General features: G+C 40.9%; 3 protein-coding genes across 6 annotated transcripts; 2 read left to right on the top strand and 1 right to left on the bottom strand.

Moving 5' to 3' along the window:
- Window positions 1-1824: 1824 nt before the first annotated feature.
- Window positions 1825-14865, top strand: sh3gl1b (SH3-domain GRB2-like 1b). Of its 3 annotated transcripts, none has more exons than XM_029499562.1 (9): window positions 1825-1869; window positions 7179-7247; window positions 7723-7795; window positions 7879-8022; window positions 8168-8301; window positions 8487-8645; window positions 10096-10199; window positions 10345-10469; window positions 12627-14865. In XM_029499562.1, exons 1-9 carry the CDS (start codon window positions 1825-1827, stop codon window positions 12908-12910), a joined length of 1137 nt encoding a protein of 378 aa, XP_029355422.1. In that variant the 3' UTR covers window positions 12911-14865. The 3 variants fall into 3 exon arrangements, with proteins under 3 accessions (XP_029355422.1, XP_029355424.1, XP_029355423.1); XM_029499564.1 differs by having other exon boundaries at window positions 12717-12910; XM_029499563.1 differs by having other exon boundaries at window positions 10345-10478; window positions 12717-12910.
- A 626-nt stretch (window positions 14866-15491) lies between these two features.
- mpnd (MPN domain containing) lies at window positions 15492-21212 on the bottom strand. Its single transcript, XM_029499559.1, has 13 exons — window positions 20990-21212; window positions 20285-20487; window positions 19868-20089; window positions 19187-19286; window positions 19033-19111; window positions 18847-18943; window positions 18692-18764; window positions 18514-18590; window positions 17890-18058; window positions 17011-17081; window positions 16780-16869; window positions 16557-16649; window positions 15492-16431 (listed from the first exon to the last, which is right to left on the bottom strand). The coding sequence occupies exons 1-13, from the start codon at window positions 20991-20993 to the stop codon at window positions 16345-16347; spliced, it is 1365 nt and encodes a 454-aa protein (XP_029355419.1). The 5' UTR covers window positions 20994-21212; the 3' UTR covers window positions 15492-16344.
- Window positions 20300-25308, top strand: armh1 (armadillo like helical domain containing 1). Of its 2 annotated transcripts, none has more exons than XM_029499561.1 (12): window positions 20300-20520; window positions 22150-22434; window positions 22715-22783; window positions 22881-23047; window positions 23129-23325; window positions 23501-23585; window positions 23705-23803; window positions 23989-24091; window positions 24255-24384; window positions 24826-24903; window positions 25007-25088; window positions 25180-25308. In XM_029499561.1, the coding sequence occupies exons 2-12, from the start codon at window positions 22229-22231 to the stop codon at window positions 25206-25208; spliced, it is 1245 nt and encodes a 414-aa protein (XP_029355421.1). In that variant the 5' UTR covers window positions 20300-20520; window positions 22150-22228; the 3' UTR covers window positions 25209-25308. The 2 variants fall into 2 exon arrangements, with proteins under 2 accessions (XP_029355421.1, XP_029355420.1); XM_029499560.1 differs by having other exon boundaries at window positions 23687-23803.
- Window positions 25309-25348: the final 40 nt, after the last annotated feature.

Here is a 25348-nt window from a genome sequence, read left to right as displayed (position 1 = left end):
CAAAAAAGACTATCTGGACCTGCCCAGCTAAAGTGAGAAATTAAGGGAGGAGGCCTTGGAAAGAGATCTGGCTGAGCTCTTGGAATCGTGATTAGAGAAGAAAGAAATCTGGAACATTTTTTGCATGACGTTGCATTTTAAATTAATCCGGGTAGCCTCTGCTGATAAACAAGATGTTTCTTTTAGCTGTCCCTTGGATGACATTCACAACACCATGCTGATATCACACACTGATTATTCAGTGTACTGATATTGTCTGTCATCACAGTTTACCGAAGGAGTCTGTACGTCACTAAAAAGCTACCTTTGTCCATTTAGTCAAACCAGTGTTGTTGTTTTTTTTTTGTTGTTTGTTTGGGGTTTTTTTTTGTCATTCTGTGTAAACTCACTATGAAAGAAGGCAGAAAACAATGATTTATAATGGAAATATCTTCTTGTCAGGTTGTTTAGTGCAGGAAGACGAACTGTTGGTTAACTTTTCAATTACATTGAGCTCCACAAGTGAAATTATGATCACCTTCACTGTTGGATTATTAATGTCAGAAATCTCAGAACTGTTTATCTTGAAACCTCATCACATAAAACTAATGCTAAACAGAGTTAAAGAGAAAAAATGGGACAGTTTTCAAGTCAGGGCTGGTTTACCATTCAGATAAGGCATGTGAGTGCTGGGGGCCCAGAACTGAAACGGCCCCAAATGCTTTAGCTCATATTTGGCTCAGGGAAATGAACAAGTAGGGCTCAAGATAAGCTGTCATGATAATGGCCTTAAAATTGATGTGTAACTACCTAATTATTTACCTGTTACCTAAGCCTGTTTTGAAAAGAAAAAAAAGTAGTTTGTGTGTTTGTGTGTGTTGCATCTTTTCATAATCAGCTCAGAAAAACAAACAAATGTAATGTAATGTGTTTGTGTTTGTGTGTGTGTATGGGGGGGGGTGTAACGTCACTGCCTCTTGCAGCAGGTATTGTGGGGGGTTTGTAACGTCACTGCCTCTTGCAGCAGGTATGGGGGGGTTGTAACGTCACTGCCTCTTGCAGCAGGTATGGGGGGGTGTAACGTCACTGCCTCTTGCAGCAGGTATGGGGGGGTTGTAACGTTACTGCCTCTTGCAGCAGGTATTGGGGGGGTTGTAACGTCACTGCCTCTTGCAGCAGGTATGGGGGGGGGGTTGTAACGTCACTGCCTCTTGCAGCAGGTATGGGGGGGGGGTTGTAACTTCACTGCCTCTTGCAGCAGGTATGGGGGGGTTGTAACGTCACTGCCTCTTGCAGCAGGTATGGGGGGGGTGTAACGTCACTGCCTCTTGCAGCAGGTATGGGGGGGGGGTTGTAACTTCACTGCCTCTTGCAGCAGGTATGGGGGGGTGTAACGTCACTGCCTCTTGCAGCAGGTATGGGGGGGTGTAACGTCACTGCCTCTTGCAGCAGGGGTCGCTGTGCACTCATCTAAACTTCTGCAGAAAATCTGGAAGCTGACTCTTACTAACTGGCTTCAGGCAGAATTGGTGCCGTGTGTAACATTTCACGCTCTCCCTTTTATGATTATTATATATATATTTTTAATCAGGATATTGTGGAGGTTTCTCTCCACATCTCACCCCCCCCCCCCCGCCCCCCGGTGATCTTCGGTGACAGTGGGGGAGAATCACCCCTCGACGTGGACGTGGTCAGTTGGCGTGTCCCGGCTCGGTGCTCCGGCTCCTCTCCTCCCAAACCGCAGCGCTAACTTCACCACTTTTCTGTCCCCCTTTTTGTGTGTGTGTGTGTTTGTGTGTGTCTGTGACTTCAACGTCGGAACCTGAAGACAGCCGGGGGATCAAGATGTCTGTAGCGGGCCTGAAGAAGCAGTTTTATAAAGCCAGTCAGGTTTGGACAACTTTTTATTTCTTAATTTATTTTTTTCTTCCTCCACTTTCTTCGCTAGCAACTGTCATGTATCGTTAGCGGCTAGCATCGGTTAGCACCCGGAGCTAACGGCTGGCTAATGTTGATAAAAGCTGCGTTAATGTTGTTGTGTTTTTACGGTGGGGGACAATAGTTACAAACCTTTTGTGTAGTTGCCTAACACGTTAGTGTCACTTTTAATTAGCTCCGAATTTCTTTTTCTTCTTTTTCTGACAGTTTTTTTTTTGGTTATTGTTGTTTATAGCTAGCGGTAAAGTTAACAGACGTGTTTTGCATCACCGTTAGTGCTAACTAGCTGAAACTAATGTTTAGTAAAGTTGTCGGACTAATACCACACTCTGTTTTGTTTTGTTTTGTTCTGTCTTTTTTCTTGTGTGTCATCATAATAAATGATTACAGTGGTGCTCCAGTTCAGATCCAGTGGTAAACATTAGCTGTGTTTGCCCCAGGGACTCTGCTGGTGAGTCAGTACGAAACTATACACAAAAAAGTGGTACAATATGACCACACTGATCCAGCACTTCCTGGAAGACCCCCCCCCCTTTTTTTTTTTTTTTTTACTTTTTCCATGCCTGAAACCTGAACAGCCAGGTTTTAGTTCTTCTTTGAAGACTCGTGTATGTATACATGTTGTGTATTTCCAGTTGTGTTGTTTTGGGCTGTAGATCCATACTTTGGGCAGCTTTGCACCCCCCCGCATTAGAAATGGCACTGCAGGCCATGGAGGAGTGTGATGTCTGTTTACTGGTGTGTGTGTGTGTGTGAATGTTTTTAATTTTGCTCAAGCTCTCTGGGGCGGGGACGGCTACAAAGATTTTTTGAGTCTCTTTTTCTTCCTACCCCTGCTGATCTAAGCAGGAAAGACATTTGGTTTCTGCCCCAGCTTCCTGTCAGGAACAGACTCAGATCCCCGCTGGTTTGGGTTTGAGGGGGGAAGGAAGAGAGAGAGAGAGAGAGGAAAAAAAATGCAAGCTGTCATTTTAGGCCTGTTGGTACTGACTGTTATGAAAAGGAGTAGTAAAGGTGATTGAAAGAGAGATTAAGTGGACTGATGCAGGGAAGAGTGACCCTCAGGGATGATGAAGAGACGGAGCTGAAGACTGTGATTTCCCCCGTATTTGACTGCAATGCAGCTGTTGTTCTTGCCAAAGTCCGCAAGAGTCAATATCTCCTGACATAGCTCAGATTTTCCACGCTGCAGCCATGCAGGAAGTTGACTGTGGAAATTATATATCTGCCTTGTCGCACATGCATTGTTGTTTTTTCACTTTTACTATCTCACCCTTCCTCATTTCCTTTTACTACAGTCAATCTTAAATTTTTATCCTGACACTGGAAGTGGAATCAAAATCACACTCTGTTTGTGATATTAGGTAGAGTTTTTGTCTCTGACACATTTTAGATCGTATCAAAGAAGCTAGATAAGAAAATTGTGCTAAGCTAGTTATAACTCTGATATCTTTCAGTGAATAAATATAATTATATTATGCTATGGTCAGATGGAGGGACATTTGTAACATGTTGTAGCAGACAATGCTGCTGATGAAAAACACCAGTTTATGTGAAGACAACAGACAAATTTTAAATCATATCTCTCAGATTACTAGCTAACGAAGGCTAACAGTTGCTCCATAAGGCAGACACTGGCATCAGAGAAGCTAGTTAATATTTAAATCATCAGAAATAAATACATGACTCCTGCCAGCAAATAGTGCTCAAAAATTGCATTAGTATAATTGTGATATCCGGTATTAATTTTTATCTCTTAAGACTGTAACAACTGGCAGAAGCATCCACTCTATAACTTTTATTACTCTTATTTGTATTGATTTTTCTTTTAAATGTACTTAATGGATTTGTTGGACTAAAGCACAGATTTACAACCACTGCACAAGCCTCTCCAGAACAGCACATATTGCAAATGTTGCACTTTATTCTTTCTGGCCCAAAATGTTCATCATATTTAATGCTACAACAGAGCGCCAGGAGTCAGGAGAGATTATTTTACATAGAGGTTAATATGAAGTAGATTAGAGTCTGCTCTAAACATCACAGAGGATTAACATGGTTTAGAGGACTCATAATCGGCCCTCTGCATAATCCCCATTTTGGTTAGTTTTATTCTTAATCAAGATCAAGTCTTAATGCAGGTGCAGGTGAATGGATAATGGTGAGAGGGTTACAAGCAGCACACATCATGTTACTGCTGCGGCTAACTTGGTGGTGTAAGGAGAAAGAGAAGCCATCTTTCGAATTTACCTTATTAATTGGTGTAAAACCTCTGTGGCTGAGTAGCACTACTTTTATAGGAACATTGTACTTTTATCAGGTGTTAAATTTTCAAGGTTAACCAGAAAAAAAAGCTATATTATTAATATTATCATCATTATTATTCCACATTAATTATATCATGATATGTATTAATATGATTTACATTTGATATTGAGATTTAATGTTAAACTCGATCCTGGACCTTGAGTGTCAATGAGGGTTAAACAACCATTAAAGGGTTACAGATTTACTAGAAATTACCAAGTGGGAGTTAGAATTTGAGTGAGGTGGTCATCTTGCTTGAACATTGATGTAAGGTGAATGCCAGTGAGATTCTTATGTTGGCTGGTAAATTATCCCACCTTCCCTTTCTGCGTTCAACCACACTAACATCATTTCTTTTCTGAAGTGAGGTTAGTTCACATACTGTGATGACAACACTCTCTTTTTATAACCAGCTCTGACCTAGTTTTCAGGTGTCTGACCAGGATGTAATTTGTTTGTCCTACCAAGTATGTTCTAGACAGAATTCAGTTTTTTAAAACCTTTTTATTTTTTTAGCCTTTATCCCAGCTTTATCAAAGGGCATTATGTCTGCCACAGGTAATTCCCAAGTTCAAAGTGTGAGGGGAATAATCTAGTGAAAAAGTTTGGTTTTATTCATTAACTGTTGTTTGCCATCTGATTTCCATATGAAGCATTATATATTAAAACAGTCACAATGGAAAGCCACAGCAGGCTGCTACTTTCCCTCCTTCAATATACCTTGTCCCTAGCTCTTTGTATAAGCCAACCCTCTTCTGCAATTTGAAATCCTAAAGCCACCTGAAGCCAAGCAAGAGCCTGAACCGTGCTTTGTGCTAGTACACTACCATTTACCTAATACCCAGGCATTATGATGAGAATAATACCTCTTGTAGACAGATCTCTCTGTGTAGCTCTTTATGTTGTCTATCCCTGCGCTTCCCGATGATCACCTTCTGTGGATGTGTGTGGGCTCTTTTACTCCAAGCTTATTTACATGAAAATAAATTGTTACTTCAATCAGAACTTAATATTGTCATCACCATACAATGAGTGGCAACAATATTTAGTGGCTAGTATTCTGGTAATTCACTTTTCTACCTCCCCAAATAATAAAGATTTAAATCTTTAGTGCCTGATAGCAGAAAGCGTAAAACTAGGTATTAAGCAAATCACCAAGCCTTTAGTTTAAAAAAAAACTGGAAAAAAAAAAACCCCAAAAAAAACAAGATATCAAAACTTTCAGTATGCAGGCACAATCTTATCTTTCCTTGGCGGTAGACAAATGCTGAATGGGCTCACAAGTTGTATCTTAACTTGTGACCTGAATACCCCAGGCCCCCTTGTCATGTGCCTTCTGTATACAACAGAGATCCATCAGTGTAATGTGAAAAATACTGATATTTGACAGTTCAGCTGCTGCTGAGGAGCAGGAGGAACTTTGATCAGATGGCACTTTGTGTTTGTAAGCATTATATGTTGTAATGTTAAATTAGCTTATTTTTTTGTGGAGTAAATATTAATATTAATATTAATATAGTGTTTCTGTCAGATCCAGAAAGTCATCGTAATTCGTAGAAAAGCTACACCAACAGTAAATGAGCCACAGAGGAAATGACTCAATTTGCCGTTGATTGGTCAGACATGATTGAGTTTGGAAAGACATGAATAGGGAAGTTAGTTCCTCTTTCAATCGATGGACTGGTTTTATCTAATCTAAGCCATTCCACCTGAAGACGTCATGTTGCCTGTGTGCAAAAGTGTCAGCCTAATGAGTAATTTTCCCGTGACTTAATTAGGTCAGCCTGCAGGAACAATCCACTAATTGTTAACATGCTTAGTTCTGTGTTTATTGTTAGTATTTCACCAAATAAAATCCACATATTAGCTTTCCCTATTCCTTCTTCGCGGTCTCTGTTGTTTTATTTCAGTAACTGCCCAGACTGCCACTCCCTCCTTCTGTTAATAAAAAATATTTAAAGATTATGATGACACTGTTTAAATGTGAACATCAGTGTTATTACAGCTCCAGACACAATCATAAAAGCATGTCCTGGTGAGCCAAAGTTTTAATCCTACAAACGTACTGTGAAGAATTTCTACTGGAGTTGCAGCATAAACCAAAGAAAAGCACAAATTAGTCATTGTGGTTCCTCTTTTTTGTAGAGTAAGTCTACAAGATACTGCAACCAAGGTCTGTTGATCCATGCCAATTTTACTATCTTGTGTCAGCAATAGGAATAGAGCCTCATGTAGCTCATGGACGCAGCAGACAAGATTTTAATTATCTTTAATCGTCACAGCAGCACAGTCATATTTCAAAGCCAGAGCAACAGTTTAATTTAGCTCTATTTACTAACTCTTTTTGGCTCAAAAAGAAAAGCACAAACTTTTCTCACGATAATGAATAATTCATAATAAACCTACACAGGTACAACAGCTCTTGCGCTGGACAGAAATGGGGCATTTTCCATGTTTAGGCATTTGTCTGTGACCTAAAAGCATGTTGAGATATCTCACTTGGAAATACATGTGCTTTCACTCAACATGCTTTAGTATAGTTAAGTTGTTGCATATTGTCAGCACTGAAGTAGAAATAATGGAGTGAGGATGTCCCACATTTTTTTGTTTCTATGTAGCATAAACAGAAGGAATAGTCTAACACTGTTCATGTTGTTACTCTTTGTTTGATTTCTGGTGTTTGACTCTATTGTCTGTTCTTGTAAGTTACCTGATTTTACCCAATTAGGATAAAGGTAGAATTAAGTACAACACAAGGTACACAATGTGCTGCACTCCACATATCCAATTTCCTAAAAGAAGACATGCCTATTATTGTATGTTTACACAGAGAAAGCATCAGGATGCATACATTGCACAGGAGCTGAAAATGTTATGAGCAGCATTAATTCATTTGCATTCTTCTCTTCTTCTCTCCCTTCATTCTGTCTTCCTCCTTCTCTCTCTCCCTCTAGATGGTAAGTGAGAAAGTTGGAGGCGCAGAGGGAACTAAACTCGATGATGACTTCAGAGACTTGGAACGGGTAAGAGAGGCATTGCTCAGTGGAAATGGATTTAATCACAGTCGTTGGCCTGGCAGGTTTTTTGGTTGTTTTTGTGTGTGTGCGTGCAGTGCACAAACATCCCATTTGCATGTGATTTAAAGTGTTGTCTATGAAGAACTTTAAAAAACTGAGGAAAACAGTGAAATCAATGAGCGAAGTCAAAATGAAGTTAATTCCATTTATTTAATACTGGACCCTCTTTCAGAACCCAGCGTTATGGGCATATGAATTTAATGCGTTCATATAAAATATATTATGTATAGCTAAAAATTCAAAGGCATTAAAATAATTTCTCCACTGCAATGTGCTTTTAAAGTTAAAACAATGCAAGCACATGTGAACAAGCAAATAACAGAAGCTTGAACAGAATGCCTCCTTTGCTTGTGGCCTTTATGTGCATTAGCTCTAAACTGTTGCACAGTTGTGATGTATGTGCGCTCACTCTGTCATGTAGAAAGTGGACGTGACCAGTAAAGCAGTAGTGGATGTAATCTCTAAAACATCTGAGTATCTTCAGCCCAACCCAGGTGAGAATGTTATCGGTTTACCTGCATGCATTTAAACTGTTAAAACTCTTTGATGTATATTTGTTTCCACTCCTTGTTCACAGCGTCTCGGGCCAAACTGTCCATGTTGAACACTATGTCTAAGATTCGTGGTCAGGTGAAGAACCCAGGTTATCCTCAGGCTGAGGGGCTGCTTGGGGAGTGTATGGGCAAGTACGGACGGGACCTGGGGGAGGACACTAACTTTGGTAAGATGTGTGTGTTATGGTTTAGAAAATTTACAGCTAGTATAAGTTTCTATATTTGTAGGCTGATGGCGTCATAATTACTTTAAATGCAAACCGTAAATGTCCTTATGTTACTGAGCCTTTCAATTCTGTCTGTGTGCTTCAGGCGGAGCACTAGTGGACGTAGGAGAGGCCATGAAGAGATTGGCAGAAGTCAAGGACTCTTTAGACATTGATGTCAAACAGAACTTCATCGATCCATTGCAAGGGCTGTGTGACAAGGACCTCAGAGAGATACAGGTATAACACAACAAAAGATTGTCTGGGAAATGAACTGTATGCCACTTTGTTAATAATGTCTGTTGTGGGTCAACATGAAGAGACACCAGTCAAAGCTTCCATCATCTCTCCTTCATGTTGTCAAACTCTAGTTCATGCAAGGCAATAAATAACCACTAAACTAATTTTGGATCTGACCATTTCAGCACCACCTTAAGAAGCTTGAAGGCCGTCGTCTGGACTATGATTACAAGAAAAAACGCCAGGGCAAGATCCCAGATGAGGAAGTCCGACAGGCGCTGGAGAAGTTCCATGAGTCGAAGGAAGTGGCTGAGACCAGCATGTACAACTTGCTGGAAACTGATGTAAGGAGTTATTTCTTACTGAGCAGCCTATGATGTCAGCGTGTGTCCTCTGAAGCCTATAGTTGTAATTACATCCAAAGGTCAGCGATTTCTCTCTTATCTGTTTATCAGCTAAAGGCTCTAATTGTTAGTCATACCCATCATGCCATGCCATTTGTGATTTTTACCCACTTTGATCACAGTGGAAAAAGAATAATTTTGTTCCTTAAGGTTTCAGATTTCTTATCTTATATATGTAGCTTTTTAGACACTGATGAGGAACATTTTAAAGGGTAACTGCAGTTATTTTTGTAGGCTGGGCCTTCTTGTTACTTCGTGTTATATAGAGATTGCCATAACGCTGTCACTGAGGCTCAAAAGGCTGCTGTTTGCTACACACCCACAGAGAAAACACACAGCAATAGTTACACTTGTAGAGATTAATTTAACATACCCATTCACACAAATAATAGCAGCACTACAAGTGAATATGCCTTTGAATATCTGTAGTTGAACATTTGTAACATTAAATTACTATTTTGGTGTCTTGTATCAGTTTGTCAGAGCATTCCTTTGCCAGGTATGTGATAGCAGACGGACACACCTATAGGTGAGGAAGCACATAGTCGAACTGATCATAGTACACACCTTGTTGGCACTTTATTACTGCAAGTAAATTTATCTAAAACAAAGGCAGTCCTACAGTGTCATAAAGGATTAACGTTCAGTTTGTGTTGGAATCGGTTTTGAGAAGTTGACTCAACTTTGCAATCAATTAAAGGCTGCAGTTTGTGGTGCGGTTAAACTGCCTTGAACAGCCTTTGTCTTTTGGCCAATATTCAGTGCTCTTAGAATAAAAAGACTTAATTAAGCCTTTATTGGTTCACAAGGGGAAAGAATGTTGTTGCAGTTGCTCTCCCAAGAATAGGAATGTGGTTAAAAAAAAAAGTATAGATTATTATCAAATGTACATATATAAGATAAAAGCTAACAATAATGGTAAATATAAACATTAAATGTAAAAATATGTACATATACTATAATCTATGACAACCACCAGTGCATCCTCCAAAATGATCATACTTTGAATCCAGACGATAATAAAATGGATCATTATTTCAGTGCTGTTGTAATATACTGCAGTAGGAAGAAGTTTGCCTGTTCCACATTTCCTCTTACATCTCTCATATTCTCGAATTATTTCTTATGATTGTTGAAATACTAGATATGTGTAAAAGGATCATTTGTTCAAATATGATGTTTATCACTCATTGAATGGTTTATATAAAGCAAAGCAGATTTATAAATTATTCATTACACATAGTCTTTGTGATAAAGTATCTCCAAGGTGCAGTATATAGAGAACCCAGGCTAATATGAAATGTATTATTTATTATCCAGGATACTGAATTGTTTACCCTTCAGAATGGTAAATGCAGTAATACTTAAATGATATTTTTTGTGTGTGTAGATTGAGCAGGTGAGCCAGCTCTCATCTCTGGTGGAGTCCCAGCTGCAGTATCACAGGCAGGCTGTGCAGGTGCTGGAGGAGCTTTCTGACAGACTCAGGGACAGGTGCAGTAATGAAACCCAACACACAAATACCAACATACTGTACAGCTTTTTAACACACACATTCACACACGTCATTTCAACATCTGTGCTTATTGTAAAGTTCTCTGACTAAAACATTACTTCATTTTTTTTTTTTTTTTAACAGGATGAATGAGGCTCAGTCTAGACCAAGACGTGAATACACACCCAAACCCAAACCTATCTTTGACTTTGGAGACAACAACCATTCAAACGGCGGATACTCAACCTCTATGGCCCCTCCACCTTCATGTAACTCAGGTGAGAAAGAACTGATGGGCTGTAAAAAAAGATTTACAAAGTTTTTAGTCCAGGTATATATTAACCATACAACCATAACCAGTGAATGGCATATAAATCTGAACTTTCTATTAATGTCAAAATGACAAAGTATAGTTAGGCACAATAAAATTGCTGTCATTAGTTTTGTTTTCATCCTCACTCTGAAAGCCACACCAAATATCTGTGGAGGAGCGCTACAATACCAGAAATGAACAGCAGCTAATCGTCCAGCTGTTTCTTTTTGTGGACACAGGACATCAAGCCAAGCCAAACTAACATGGCTAAATTCTTGGAAATATGACAGAAAACCTGACTATCACAGCCAACATCATTATTTAAGACCAGCTAGTTGTCGGTACCACCCAGGAAAAATATGTGGGAAATATTGAGCGTGAATTTGTTTGTCTTTTCTTCTGTCTGTTTGTGAGGCTTTGCAAGTGGCAGTACGCACTGAATGTTTGACTTTGAACAACACTCAGTTGTCGGCTTTAAGAGCATGGATGTGTGGGGGGAAGGAGGAATGAGCGCTTGTGCGTCCTGTCCCTGTCATCTGAATGGCCTTTCTTCAACTGACCTTGTTCCTTTTTCCCGTGACATCATCAGAGCTGCCTTTTCACTTGGCCAGATTGTCTTTTCGGGGACCCAGATTGCGTGAGTCAAAGATTGTGTGGGCCATTTTTCAGAGTCACAATTGTAGCTGCGGTCTTGAAATGGTCCTCTGTGTTTGTACGACCTCTGGTGTGCAACGAATGACGTGTGCTATGAGTGAGTTCTCACATGTTTAGTTTAACAGCATTATTTATGGTTTTGTGTGAAATTTCCTGTAGATTGCCAAGCTTGACTGGCCAAAGCATTAACAGCTCTGCAACCACTGGTTCAGTCCACGTTTTTATTTAACATATCATTTACAAACAATACAACTGATTTCAACTGATCTAAAAGCGGACCCAAAAACATGTTAGGATGCGTAAAATTAAATGTTCTCTGATTTGGTTTTCTGTGTTAACTTGTTTGTTTTGAGATTTGGGCTTAAATGACTTGAATGTCTTATCTGCTAATTTGTTGCCTGTGGACATTTGTCTGCCTCCATGTGGCCAGCGCTACTTATTTTGCAGCAGTACATATCCACGACACAAGGGTTACTAACAAACACACAGTTAGTGCCAACATTACAATTAACTCAAGCTTTTTATTTGTAATGCTTTGTCAGTCAGAATAAGTTTCTGTGATAGAAATACTATTGTGAGGTGTATTTCTGTTTTTATGTCCACCCACACTTTTATCTAGATGTAACAGTGCTCTTCATAAAATTGATTGCTTTATATTTGCATAATTAGTGAGCTACAAAAAGACAAAAAAAATATGTACTTATGGATACATCTTGTTCTCAGTTATACCAAGTGGCTACACTGGAAGTTGAATAAAATAACCACTAAACATTACGAATCACTAATTATGACTAATTATTTGATTAAATTTACACTAAATGACAACTCACTAAACTATAATTAGACATTAGAAAGGGTTTGGGTCTCCAGGCATTTGTTTCAGATATAGTTTATTTGTAAATAAATAAATAAATAAACACACACATACATATATATGTGGTGTTCAGTGGAAGACTTCTGCATGCAGATGTTTTCATGCAGAAGTCTCCCATCTTGAGGATCTGGTAACACAACCTACTTTTGGAGCATTGTTTGTTATTATGATGATGTTGTTCCAGAGTTGCTCCATGAAGTGTTTATACAGTATTTTTCCTGCTCCTATAAATTGATATAGTAGAGAGTAAAACACAGAGGCTGAGAGGCCAAAGCTTTCGCCATCTCCAGCCTTCCCAGCAGTCTGTGGGGTAAACTTAATACAATGAGAAAATTGTTTGGCGAGAAAACAGGGTAGTTTGTCTGTGCATGGAGCACCATTCTCCTCTGCTGATCTATGTGAGGTCACAGAGAAACAAATAGATAGAAAACACACAGGGAGGGAGGAGGGAGGCACTCGTACAGAAACCTGTTGTCATAGGATACTGTGGTTTTTGGTCAAAGTTTAAACCTGTGAGCTTGTTTGCACTACTGCATACTAATGGGTCACTAACATACATAAAAAAAGAAAAAGTGTGAACTACAGTACATGTTTGGCCTACACAGGTTGAGAGCATTCTGGACTCCTGTTTTTTCTCATTTTCACCTTTTTCTCTTCATGCTTGTGTGTCCTCAGCCCCGGAGCAGCCGAGCTGTAAGGCGCTGTATGACTTTGAGCCAGAGAACGAGGGGGAGCTGGGCTTCCACGAGGGCGATATCATCACCCTGACCAATCAGATTGATGAGAACTGGTATGAGGGCATGCTGAATGGCCAGTCGGGATTCTTTCCCCTCAACTATGTGGAGGTCCTCATTCCGTTGCCACATTAATATAAAGAGAGCAAGATAGCCGAGAGGAGAGAGCAAGTAGAGTTGGTAGTGAGGGAAAGTGGAGCAAATGGATGGTCCACAGAAGATTCGTTTTCAGCTTCAGCTTCAGTGTCATCCTCACAGATGAGCACCTTTTTTTTGTCATCTAGAGTTCTGGGGAAGACGGTTACATTTCAAAGTCCATAATATATCAACGTGTTCCACCCAAAGGTGAAAGGACCTAGATCAAGATGGACACGCAAAAAATTTGTAGTCCGTTATCCGAAAGTGAAAAACATTTCTTGAGGACTAACATGTGAAACAATGATTGGCAATATTTTTCTTAAACCACAAATTCTTGATATAGCAAAGAGAATGTTAGTAGCTCTGATGATTGGGATGATGCGATTATGCCATTCTCTACTTATGAGTGCAGTCTGTGTAAACCTCAGGATGGTCACCAGTCAGTTTTCAGACTGGAGAGGCCAACTTCAACCTCACAATAACATCATGTAATGTGACTGAAGATTAGACTCATTTCAGGACTGAAACCCTTTGTCAGTTCCCCCAAAAGAAGTGAAGCTCATCTATGGATGCCACCTCCTGGTGTGACTGAAAATTACACCAAACTCAAAAAGAACTACACCGAAACAAAATGCTGTTTTGGTGGAGTAAAAAAAAAAAGAGAGAGAAATGAGAAACGGGAGCCAAAATGTATCTGACATGATTTGGGGGTTTTGATAATGCTCTTTTTCTAAGCTGTGATGTCAATGGCTTCAGCAGACAACAGGGGCTTCATTTATATTGTTTCAGTGTTTGATTTATATTAGTCTACACTCACTATAGTCGTTTTAAAGAGCAGGGCTGCTTACTGGATATGTGAGAAAGTGTATTTGCACCTTGGTCCTCAAATGAGATTGATATGTGTGACAGACTGGACTCCACCATCGTACAAAGACCTAAAGTTAAATGCAGACATTGCACCTTTTAGTCTCTCAAGGTGAGCGTGTGTAGAAATGCAGAATGATTAGTCATTTAATGGGTATTTTTATTAGAAGAGCCAAAAAGTCTTTATGAAATGCAATAGCAACTTATTACTAATTACGTCTATTAATTAGCTAAACTGCTACAGTTCGTGTAATAGCCATATATTGATTTTCCTCTGGGCCGGCTTGTCTTACCGTGCTCAGCCCTTTATTTTCTAAGTCCTCTGACATCTGATTTAGGCGCCTGATGAGACGTCGCTGCTGGCAGTGACCTGGTTTTTCATATATATATATATATATATCACTAACTGTCCTACTGTCTCGTTGTCAGAATGTGAAACTCATCTTTGCTTTGAAGATAATTCACAATGGCTCTGACTCAATTTATTTGTTAGCGTAATGTGTTGATGTAGACAAGGCTGGCTTCTTGTTTTGGATCAAGCCACAGTCCACACACAGATGGAGTTCAATCCAGCATACACTGTACAGCATGAGGGAGCAGGAGTGAAAAAGGGAAAGATCAAGGGAACAAGCAATTGGACCACTTTGGAGAGCCCTTGTTACCAAGGATGAATGCTCACAAAAGAGAAAAAAATTTTGATTGTGAATAGCAAATGCATGCTCGTTCAGCATCTGTAGTATCTGTGTGCTACGTTTCTCCCTTCTTTTTTTCTATATGCATTTGTCCTTCACTCCAGGCTGCCAAACACGTCCCACGCTCCCCTTCGGTCCTTGTCTGGACATGTTTACATCTGTGATCTTTCTACATTTTCTTGTTTGTATCAAGTTCAGGGCAAAGTTAAAGGACTGTTGGAGGCACAGTCTGGGTCACACTGACACAACAAGATAACCAAAAAAAAAAAAAAAAAAACTTTGTTAGGTTTGGTTTTTTTAGTGCCTTTGAAAAACATTGGAGGGGAAGTACTGCTACTAATACAGAAACCAAACTCTAACCTAGGAAATTAAAAAAAAAAAAAAAAAAAAAAAAAACTGTTCAAGAATTTCTAGTTTCTACTCTTAGTTTCATCTCTAGCCATTGGCATTTTTCCTGTGTAAAGATGAAATGCATGTGTGCACATTTTAGTACATTTCTGACACTACACCTGAACACTTTGTGTCTATATGTGAGATTTAATAGCAAACCACCAGAGGAAACTGCTTTTATGTAGATTTTAATCCATGCGCCCCCCCAAAAAAGTCCCATTGATTATTATTATTTTTTAAGGACTATCCATTTTTTTTAATTAGTCTTAAATGCTCATTTGAACGTTAAATCATTATGGCTCTTCATAGTATTTTTTTATACACAAGATCTTTAAATTCATCTTTGCATGTAGTCCTGTATCACCCTGTAAATGTATGTCTTAGAGTAAGTTGCCTTTTTACTTTCAGTATGCGTACACAATTTAACCGCAATATTTTGTCTTTTACTATCAAAGTATTTCTATGTGCTCCTTTCTCATCTCCCACCTCCCCCATTCTTATAATAAATGAAAAGGAAAAATGTGTTGGGCCTGTATTTGATCAATGGTGAGCTGTGAGCATCTGGTGACACCACATAATAGCAATTTATACAAATTACACAACACAGCAGTTATCCTCACACAAATGCACACACAATGCGAGACAAGTTATGATTAAATAGTTCCAGTGTGTATATTTTAATGCTTTGTGGATCATCAATCAGCAGGCTTAAGGCATACGTCTTCATACATGTACGTCACACAATCCACAGTTATAAATACAGTACAGGTAAAGAGGGAGCAAGTACGAGTCCTCACAACAGGACTCATGCAACCTGACAGGAAGACAGTAGAGGGGCACATTCACAACACAGCTCACAGACACACAAGTTCATTAAAAAATGGATTTAACTTGCACCACATTACAACCTTTCAATTTGACTCGAGGAACACAAAACATTCACAAAATCTATTGCAGAGAACCAAGACACGTCTGCCGCTTTCGTTTACGCTATACGCTAACGATATTTAGCACCACCATTTTGTTATGTTTTGTTTTCCAATCACTTCCTGCGTCAGCCCACGCAGGCAATTACAACAAGTTTATATTGTACATATCTGGCAGTATACCACATACAGCAGGATACTGGCACAGATAGGCACGTAGGTCCACGGGTAGAAGGTAAGAGGCCTGCTTCCTGACACGACTCTTAGAGAAACACTAATTGCATTAGGTATGTTCACTAAGTATATTTCTTGGTTTACATTGATGGTAAATACACTCCTCCTTGGGTGACTTAGCAGCACAGATTTAGCACCTTCACCTTCAAAGTCGTCGGAGTGTGTCTGAACTCGGGACAATGCTGGATCGAACGACGTGACAGAATTCAAGGCATCTACATGTTTTACATTGTACGCAGGCCACACCAGAACCCGCCAACTCGGCATTTGCAATGGGACGACTTGGAGACAGCGGCAACGAGCACGCCATGCAGAGCTGATCCACTCAGTGCATATTGCTCAGCTGACTGTAGACGTGCTCCAAAATCTGAGAATAGGCCTGATCTTTGGGGGCATGGCAGCTCAGAGAGCCCTGAGGAGGGAGAAGACGAGCAAGTTAGGTCGGCTTCAGAGTCGAAGGATCCTCAGACACACATTTGCTAACAGCTGTCCAGGAATCAGTTTTTTAATGTGGTGGTCTTCTGTAGGTCATTGTACCTTGATCTTGTCCATCATGGTCGTGTCGGGGCACCAGTACTGGCCGAACTGGACGAGGTCGGGAGCTGCCCTGTAGTAGTCGACCAGCAGCATCTTTGGAGGAATCGAAAACAAGAGCTAAGCATTTTCAAACTAATTTACAGCCTTTGCAAACTAGAAACAGCTGCATGCACTTTGATTTCTGTGTTGAGTTTTCATTTGTGTGCCGCTGCCGTGTCCGTACCATTTCATTAAGGACATCACTGGTAAGAAAGTTGTCCTGCACATAGGTGACCTCCACAGCCACCGGGATACCGTAGTCATTCGGCCTTTGCTGCGGGAAGGCGGATTGTGCGTTGGATTAGCAGAAAAATGTGCACAAACTTTTAAATGAACTACAGCAGGAAACATTTAACTAGGTAATTACATTCTGAAATAGGATAACTTGACATCCATTAGTGATGTCTGTCTTTACCTCAGGAGGTGGCACCACCCAGAATGGAGTTATTGTGGAGGCCACACCTTGATTACCGTGATAATATGGCCCTGAAAAAAACAACAAACAAAAAAAAAATTAAGGGCTAAACCTGCATGTTGATCACAAAGCAGAATAGTAGTATATAATACTCCTCCTCAAAGGAAATCTAAACTTAGAAATTGCAGCAAGTGCAACAATTTGGCTTCAAATTTTGGTCCTGTCTTACTCACATCCTATCACTGCAGCATGAATGGCCATTAGCCCACAGGTCGTCAAAAGAGCTCACTAAAACATTAAAACGACTGGATGGCATCCCCACTCGACATTTTCTGCTATCTGTTGTCCATTACTTTAAATTATTCTTTCTTCTTATTTTTTGGGGTGGTGCAACGACTTTGCAGAATACCTCGGATGCTTACACTGATCAGCCATATCATCGTGACCGCCGACAGGTGAAGTGGGTAGCACTGGTTAACTCGTTACCATGGCAGTGGGCGGGATATATCTGTCTGTGTTTGAGGTTGATGGGTTGCCAACCGGAAAAATGAGCAAGTGGGGAGCAAAGAATAGAAGAACTCCTGCTGCTCAAACTGCAAACAGGTCAATGCTAGTTCTAATAGAACCAGATAGAACCAGCATAAGCATTTGCTGTTTTGGCATCAAAATGCTGAGTGAGACAGTGATGAACAAGTGGTCATTAAAGCTTGGCTGATCGATGTATATTGCAGATAGATCCAGTTTATCCTCTCCCATTTTGAACTTGACTCAGACAAAACCGCAAAGACTCACACACTGGGACCTGGACCTAAGTACAACACTGGTAAAAAAGCATTCGGAGAATTCAACTCAACGCTACACATGAAAGCAGCCACTGACCGCAGATGATGCCCAGGCAGGGCTGGAAGCCGTTGTTTGAGCCCTGCAGCCTCAGCTGGTGGTCCATCTGGGAGTCGATGTCCTGCAGCGACGGCAGAGCTGGACCTCGTGGGTGACTGTGGTACCAGCCCACCAACGACAGCCCACGCATGAACAGGTTCTGGCAGATCTGGGGGTGAGTAACCATGACAAGTGACTGACGTGAACTGATGTATATTTTATTTCACTTGAGCTTAATATAATAGACACATTCTAAAGCAGTGGCTATCAGGAGCCTTGGTGAAGACTTACAAAAGTGCAGATAATATGAAGCAAATTTGGTCATTTTTCAGTACCTATTATTCACATATCAGTACACATCCCGGAAAAGGAAGGAAAACATTTCAATTTAATCTTTGTGTCGTAGGACAGTTCCTTTTGACATAAAACAATAACTTTCTGATGTTGCTGGAAATGAACTCGTATTTAATCTTAGAGCAGTCTACACTGCAGTCACTGATTGTATTTCCATGTGACAAAATTTGACTCGGTTGGTGTTGGCTACTGAGCTGTCCTGGGGGCAGATCGAGTTCGCCTCCATGTTTTCATTTGGACCTGTGACCTGCCGTCCACGTGTTACTGTACCTCCTCCTCCACAGCAGAGGCCGATTCTCTGTCTGCCAGCCTGGTCCGACAGGGGAAAGCCCTTAAGACGGTCAGCACTGAAACACAACCATCAGAAGAAATACGCAGGTGATGAAGCCTCATTCCGATCTACTGATGCATTATTTTAATCTTATTTGTATGGTTAAGTCACACTCACATTGTGTATTAGTATCCCACCGCCCTCCGAGGTATCCCACCACCTCACTGGTGGTCAGGTGACAGTGAAAGTCCTATAAATGACAAAAAGGAGGCATCTCAGTCTCTTAAATATCCAGTGATGTTTAAATCTCCTGCTTTAGCTGTAACTCTTACCATTAGCAGCAATACGTTACTGGACACGGCTACATTGAAAGGCTGGAATCTGTTGATGGCTGAGAAGGCTGACAGCTCCACGAGTGTGTGTGGATCTCTGAGGACACAAATTAGTTTCAGTTCGTCTCATGCACAACACGGTGGTCATACGAAATGGCATTGATCAGTCTGATTTACAGGAAGTACCTGGCAGCATCCCTGGTGCCCAAGGTGCAGTATCTGACAGGAATTCTCTCTCTGTCAGTTCTTCGTGAAACCATTACATCTGTAACAGTGAAGAGGAGTTTCTGTAAGCGAAGGGAAGGGAAGGGAAGAGAAGAAGGGAAGGGAAGGATCATACCATGTAATCCAGGTTTGGTGTTCTTGTTCTTCTCATCAGCCTGCACAGCTGCCTTCCCCTCCTCTTCATCCTCATCATCATCCTCCTCACTCACCAAGCTCTGAAATCACAAGAAGTGAGCAGAAGATGTGACGTGAGATAATACTGATAGTCATATAAACAAAAAAACATTAAAACAAATCATGCCCTCCCTCCCAAGAAGTCCCCAATGTAAAACTGAGGTGTCACAGGATCAGAATATTTCCACACTATTCTTCATATGAATCTATCCAGGTATATTTGTAAATTAAGCTTCTTTCTCTTCATTACAGAATAAAACAAATAGGAATCATTTCATTAAAAGTCTAAAAAGCTTCTCAAGGCATAAACAGGGAGGAAAAAGAAGTTTCAAAAGCTGCTATCAGTCTGTCAAATCAAAGTGTCTGACAAAAGAAAACTGCTCTTCCCGAACTGCCATTTCCTCTCATATATTTCATCATCCATCTTTCAAAATCAGCAAGTTATTTTGCTGCTGTGCTGCTTCATTCTACTTCGTTCTATGTTTTCTTTGTGCAAAACCTGAATGAGATTTAAAAAAAAAAAAACATTTCACAGTATTTCAGCAAATTGGCTCAGATATTTCCCTCATTGAGGTGAAGATAATGCAATAACAATAAACAGGCTCCATCACTGTGTTCTCACCATGTCTGCGCTGGGTTGGTATTTGTGCAGCCAGGTGGTTTTGTACTGGACCAGTTTCTGTCCCCGGTAGCGTACAGACGCCCAGCCGCAGCCGGACTTTTTAGCTGGGTTAACCAGACGTTTGCAGTGTGTCGCCCAGGCGCTGGGGGAGTTGAAAATTTGGCCCGTCTCCACCCATCGGATTTTCCCATCATTCAACAGGTCTCCGACAAAGTTCTTACCCTGACGGAAAAGAGAGGGAGTTTCAGGACAAAACTAAAACATGTGCATGTGGGTTTACTCCTTTTACATCCACAGTCAGGTGTATTTTATCGACTGGTGCAACTTCACATAACACAATACTTAAAAAAAAAAAAAAAAAAAAAGATACACAACAGCAGCTCTTGCTCTCTATCTGTGTGTGATATGTGTTGTTACCAAGTAGTGGATGGCGAGCACCCCGTCCCCGGGCTCCACCAGGCCGTCCTTGAGCAGCACTCTCAGGGTGATGCCTCTCCGGGTCAGCAGGGAGCCACGGCCGGAGCTGGACCTCAGGTCAGCCTCCTCCCCTCCACTCAGCTCCTCCTCATCCTCCTCTCCTCCATCCTCCACCACCTGTGGAGAGCTGGGTGGCTCTGAGCCTGGGGACACAAACACCGATCAGATCTGCTGAGGTAAACATGTCCACCAACACAATGCTTTCATTTCAAATCTCTGACTCTGCAGCAGCTGCTTTTTCTTTTTTGTCTTTTTGAAAGGTCACAGTTTAAAAATTAACCAAAGCACCTGAACGCCAGTTTAACATCTCAAAGCTGCATCACAGCAAATGTGTATTATTCTTAATTACAATGACTTTCTGATGGAAACTCCATCCTTTAAGACGGCTGCATGCTAAAAAGAAAAAAAGAAAAAGAAATAATAATAATAGCAGTCCTCGTGTATAAAATTAATCTGTGCGGGCTGAAAATAACCAAAAGATCATCTAAATTGATCTTTAGTATTAATTACGGCTAAGCTAAGCGCTTGGCCTTTGTTTCCACCTCCCATCAGGACTCGGCTCTCCTCTCCAGAAGAAGAGGCCTGCTCCTCCTCTCCTAATTTCCCACCACAATCACAATTAAAGTCCTCTTTCATTATTCTCACCCATGTCCGCCGAAGCGTCGGGAAGCCGCCTGGAAGTCCGACTCGGTCCGAAAGCGGCTCCTTTTTTCCGGGGCACGGGAGGCCGTGAAGGGGGGCCGAGCTGCGGGCGGATTTCACGGACGCACTTCGCCACACGAGCTCTGGCTATTATTCAAAAAGACATAAAATGAAGGCGTCCGTGGCTCCGCAGTGTAGTTTCCTTGTTGTGTTGCTTTAATGTCAGTTCCCCTCCCCTTTCTCTCCCCCCCCCCCCACCCCCCCGGTCCTTGTCACTCTCTCCCTTCGTTCTTCTGGCGCTCCGTTTTTCCGCCCTGATACGCGCACCCATCGGTCCTTAAACACACCAGCGATTGTAAAGATTGAAATAATAATAATAATAAAAATAACATGTGCGAGTTTGTAGGATTTTTTTTACATTGGGTCTTAAAATAAAAATAAATATATATATATAGCAAACAATAGCAGTTAAGATGAAGTGTCGCTCCCCGGACCAGCCGCTATTTGGCACAGAGGGACATTAAAAGTAGATCCCGGAGGTTTGAGAGGAGGGGGGCGGACAAAGAGACCCGGCCTGGGGGGGGGGGGGGGGGGTGTGTCGGGTTAAAAACCGAGTGGGTCCCATGGAGGACTGAGTTCAGCTGAGATTTTCCTCACCACGCCGAGATGTTCCTCCTTTATCTCCGGAGAGAGAGGCGCATTTTCCGGAGCGCGGCCTGCGGGGGGCAGCAAACCCGGCAGCCGGTTTATTCTGCCGGCTCCACCAGCCAACCACCCGGTGGGGACACCGGTCCGTGTTTAATGCGAGACAAGCTAAAATAATATAAAAATAAGATCAGTAGAAATAAGACGATAATTAACCTGCTAACCAAGCAGCGGTCTTATACAGAAGAAAACAGTCCAGATATGGATGAAAACTGGCAGACATCTTTTAGTTGATGGGCTGTAATCTTATTTATATAAGTAAAGTTAAGGGATTCATTTTCATACATTTCACTGACATTATGTTACTATAATAAAATAATGACGTGAACCAACATGGACGGATCCTTGTTGCTAAGCGACCATGTAAACGAAGTGAAGGCGGAAGTTGAGGAAGCTAAATAAAGTCAGCTCTTAGTCAAAATCAAAGTCAAGGTAATTCTTTTTTTTTTTTTACATAGGAGCAGCTATAGGATTTCAGTGTGGGTTAGTTTTAGTTTTTTGTTTGTTTTATAAAAACATTAACTTACAACAACAACGATGCCCACCCACCGTGAACCGGCGACCGTCGGCAGAGTGCTGAGCTTCCTCCGGGACTGGGACCGCGGAGACAGGACGGTCCGGAGCCGCATGTTGAACACCTTTATCGGCCAAAACGCGGGGAAGACCACCTCTGAGCTGGAGTCCGAGTTTGCCGAGGTTTCCAGTCTCTTTCTTGCTCGACTCACCACCTGGATCAGACTCACGTATCCCTTTTTTTTTTCTCCATTCTTCTCCATAAACTCACAACACATCCACAGATTTGTGAAGGCTAAATATTTGATTAATAGTCCTGAAAATTCAGTGTGGCACTGTAAGCTGTGGCTCCAATGATGTCTGTTGTCATGTATGAGAGTCTTATTTGGTGTTTATTCTATGCGTGTCATGCATGATAATACAAATACAAAAAGAGATCATGTCTAGGCCTCATGTTAGGCTGCTCTGCTCTATAATCACCTGACACCCAGACCTTCACTGAATATTCAGATACACGTTTGGGAAAATTTTGGGACTCCAGTTAAGCGCAATCAACATTTTCCTATCTGCATCAGGCCAGTGAGTACAACTAAAATAGTCCATCATCCTTGTTTGAGTCCTTTCTGGCATTCCTCTGTGATCGGTACTCTTGTTTGCTTTCATTTGTTTTTGTCAGCAATCGGTACCTCTCAGAGTTTCTGCAGGATGAAGGTGTTCTCACACTGCTGGACATCTTGAGCCACACTCAGATCAGAGAGGAGGACAAAGCAGAAGCCCTCCATCTTCTGCTCACTATCTCCAATGCTGGTCGCAAATACAAAGAGATCATCTGTGAAAGCCATGGTAAATGTCATTATTCACTTACCATTTGGGCCAATATAATGTAGGAGGAATTATATCAGCTTTGACCTCTCTATTCTGTAGGTGCCAAAGTCGTAGCAGAATGCCTGGCAGAGTCATGCACAGAGGAAACCCAAGGAAAAGCTTCGGTCCTTCTGGAGTCCCTGTGCCAAGGAAATCCTAAACATCAAAAACAAATCTACAGAAGCCTCATTAGCGTCATGGCATGTAACTCTCCTAAAGCCCAACTGCTGATCCTGCGCACTTTACGCACTGTTCAGGTAATGCCATGATGATGTACACACAGAGTCACAGACATATAAAAACTGGGTGTTTATGTGTGCAGTGATAAAATGAGTATTCATAGGTCAGCATATCAATGCCCCATGACAATGCTGGTTTTAATTTATTTATAATGGTAACCTGCCAATATATACCATCTATGAAATTATGCAGTCCAGAATGAAGACTGCCCATCACAGCATTGTAGAACCTCTGCTGAACATGCTCAGATCCCTGCACCTGGGGATCCAAGATGAAGGTAAACAGAGAAGAGTTTTAGAATAGTATGGTTGTTCTTACTGTGGCTTCACTGTTTTAAATTGTTGGACACTCATCACTTATTGTGTATCTTTCTCACAGCTATTAATCTTATTCTAGAGCTGAAGTGCTATGATGTTAAACCATTGTTGCTCAGTGGATTGGTAGGTCTGCTTAAGCCTACAAAAGAGGAAGTGAAGCAACAACAGATCACACAAGGTGACACTTTACTCTGGGTATGAGTAGTAAGTTAAACTAACCCTTTTTTTCCAAAGACTACTACAGTGATCCCTTTAGACTGATCAGGAAATTAATTTTCATAAGAAAACTGAGACCATCCCACGTTAATGTCATCTTCTAAAGATGAGGCACCAAACTAATGTATTCATGTCTTTTATGTTCAGAGACATATTTTGTTGATACAATCCCATCAGAGACCGAGATGATCAAGATGAATGGATCACTCTCTGTGTTTGTGCAACAAGCTGCTGCAGCTAAAGCTATACGGTAAGGCCACTTCCAAGCAAATGCTTTATAAAGAGACATTATTTATATATATGTATATGAATTATAATATCATTTTATAATCCACTGGACTATTGCTTCAATTTCCATGTGATAGCCTCAGTTATTGTAATGATGTATTTTTATGGTGTTGAATGTGTTGAAGGATGCTTGCTGAACAAGATCAAGAACTTTCTTGTGAGCTTCTCGCTCTTGGAGTGAGCCAGTGTCTCCTCTGTGCTATGGGCAACAGAGAACACAGTGATGCTCAAATACAAGCCAGCCTGGCTTTGAAGGTACATACATGTTTCTCAGACAAACTTGCTTCTACATAGTCTGTGTTGTAATTTTATGCTTTACATAAAAAGCTTTTAAGTGTCTTCACTTAACAACTTCAATAACACAAAAAAAATCACAATAATTTAAATTAAGAGCACTGTCTCAGTCCCTCCTATGCTCTTACACTTAATGACAGATTTGACCTTTATCAGCTCAGCTTCTCTGAAATGCTCGGTAACATTAGAAGACTTATATATGCCAACATTAAACCATTCTGAAACAGTGGAGCAATAACTCCAGTAGCTTTCTTTGCTCATTTAAAATGATTTAAAATTTTAAATGCTTTTACCATTTCCCTCACTGCTTGCACCCCTGGTCCCTGTTTCTATACATACAATCAAATATATTCATACACTTGCACATACTAACACTGAATGTCTGCTGTCATCTTGGCCTAGCACTTTGTCTGCTCATTCCCAGTTATAAAAGAGGATGTGCAAAGAGTCATGGGCCGTACACTGTTTGAAGCCTTCATGGTAAGCCTTAATAACTGAAAAGCAATGGTAGACGCCATTGGTTTAAAATGTCATTGTGTAAACTTCTAGAATGAAACGGTAACCAGTCACCCTGTTTCTACAGCACAACCCTGCAAGTTTGTACATGAGTCTGGATGAAGCACAGGCAGAAATCATGTTAACGAACAAAATGAGCATACCTAAAGGTGATGATGGCAAAGAGTTTTTCAGAAGTCCTGTCTTTTCTGCCCCAGTTTGACAAAATGTGCTGGAGTAGTAATTTTTTTTTCTTTCCAGTTTTGGATGGAGAGATTTATGAAGGCTGAGAAGAGGAAAAAACTATTCAATGATTTAAATGATGACACCAAATAGAAGACTTACATGTTCATGCTGTGTTTGTATGCTTCTAAAAGACAAGAACCTTTGGCACTTGTGGAATAATGAAAGGTAACTAAGTGGACGCTTT

The sequence above is a fragment of the Echeneis naucrates genome, chromosome 4, assembly GCF_900963305.1.
Source record: "Echeneis naucrates chromosome 4, fEcheNa1.1, whole genome shotgun sequence".
NCBI classification, from domain to species: Eukaryota; Metazoa; Chordata; class Actinopteri; order Carangiformes; family Echeneidae; genus Echeneis; species Echeneis naucrates.
Note: the sequence above shows the minus strand (reverse complement) of the source record. Positions and strands in the feature narration are given on the sequence as shown.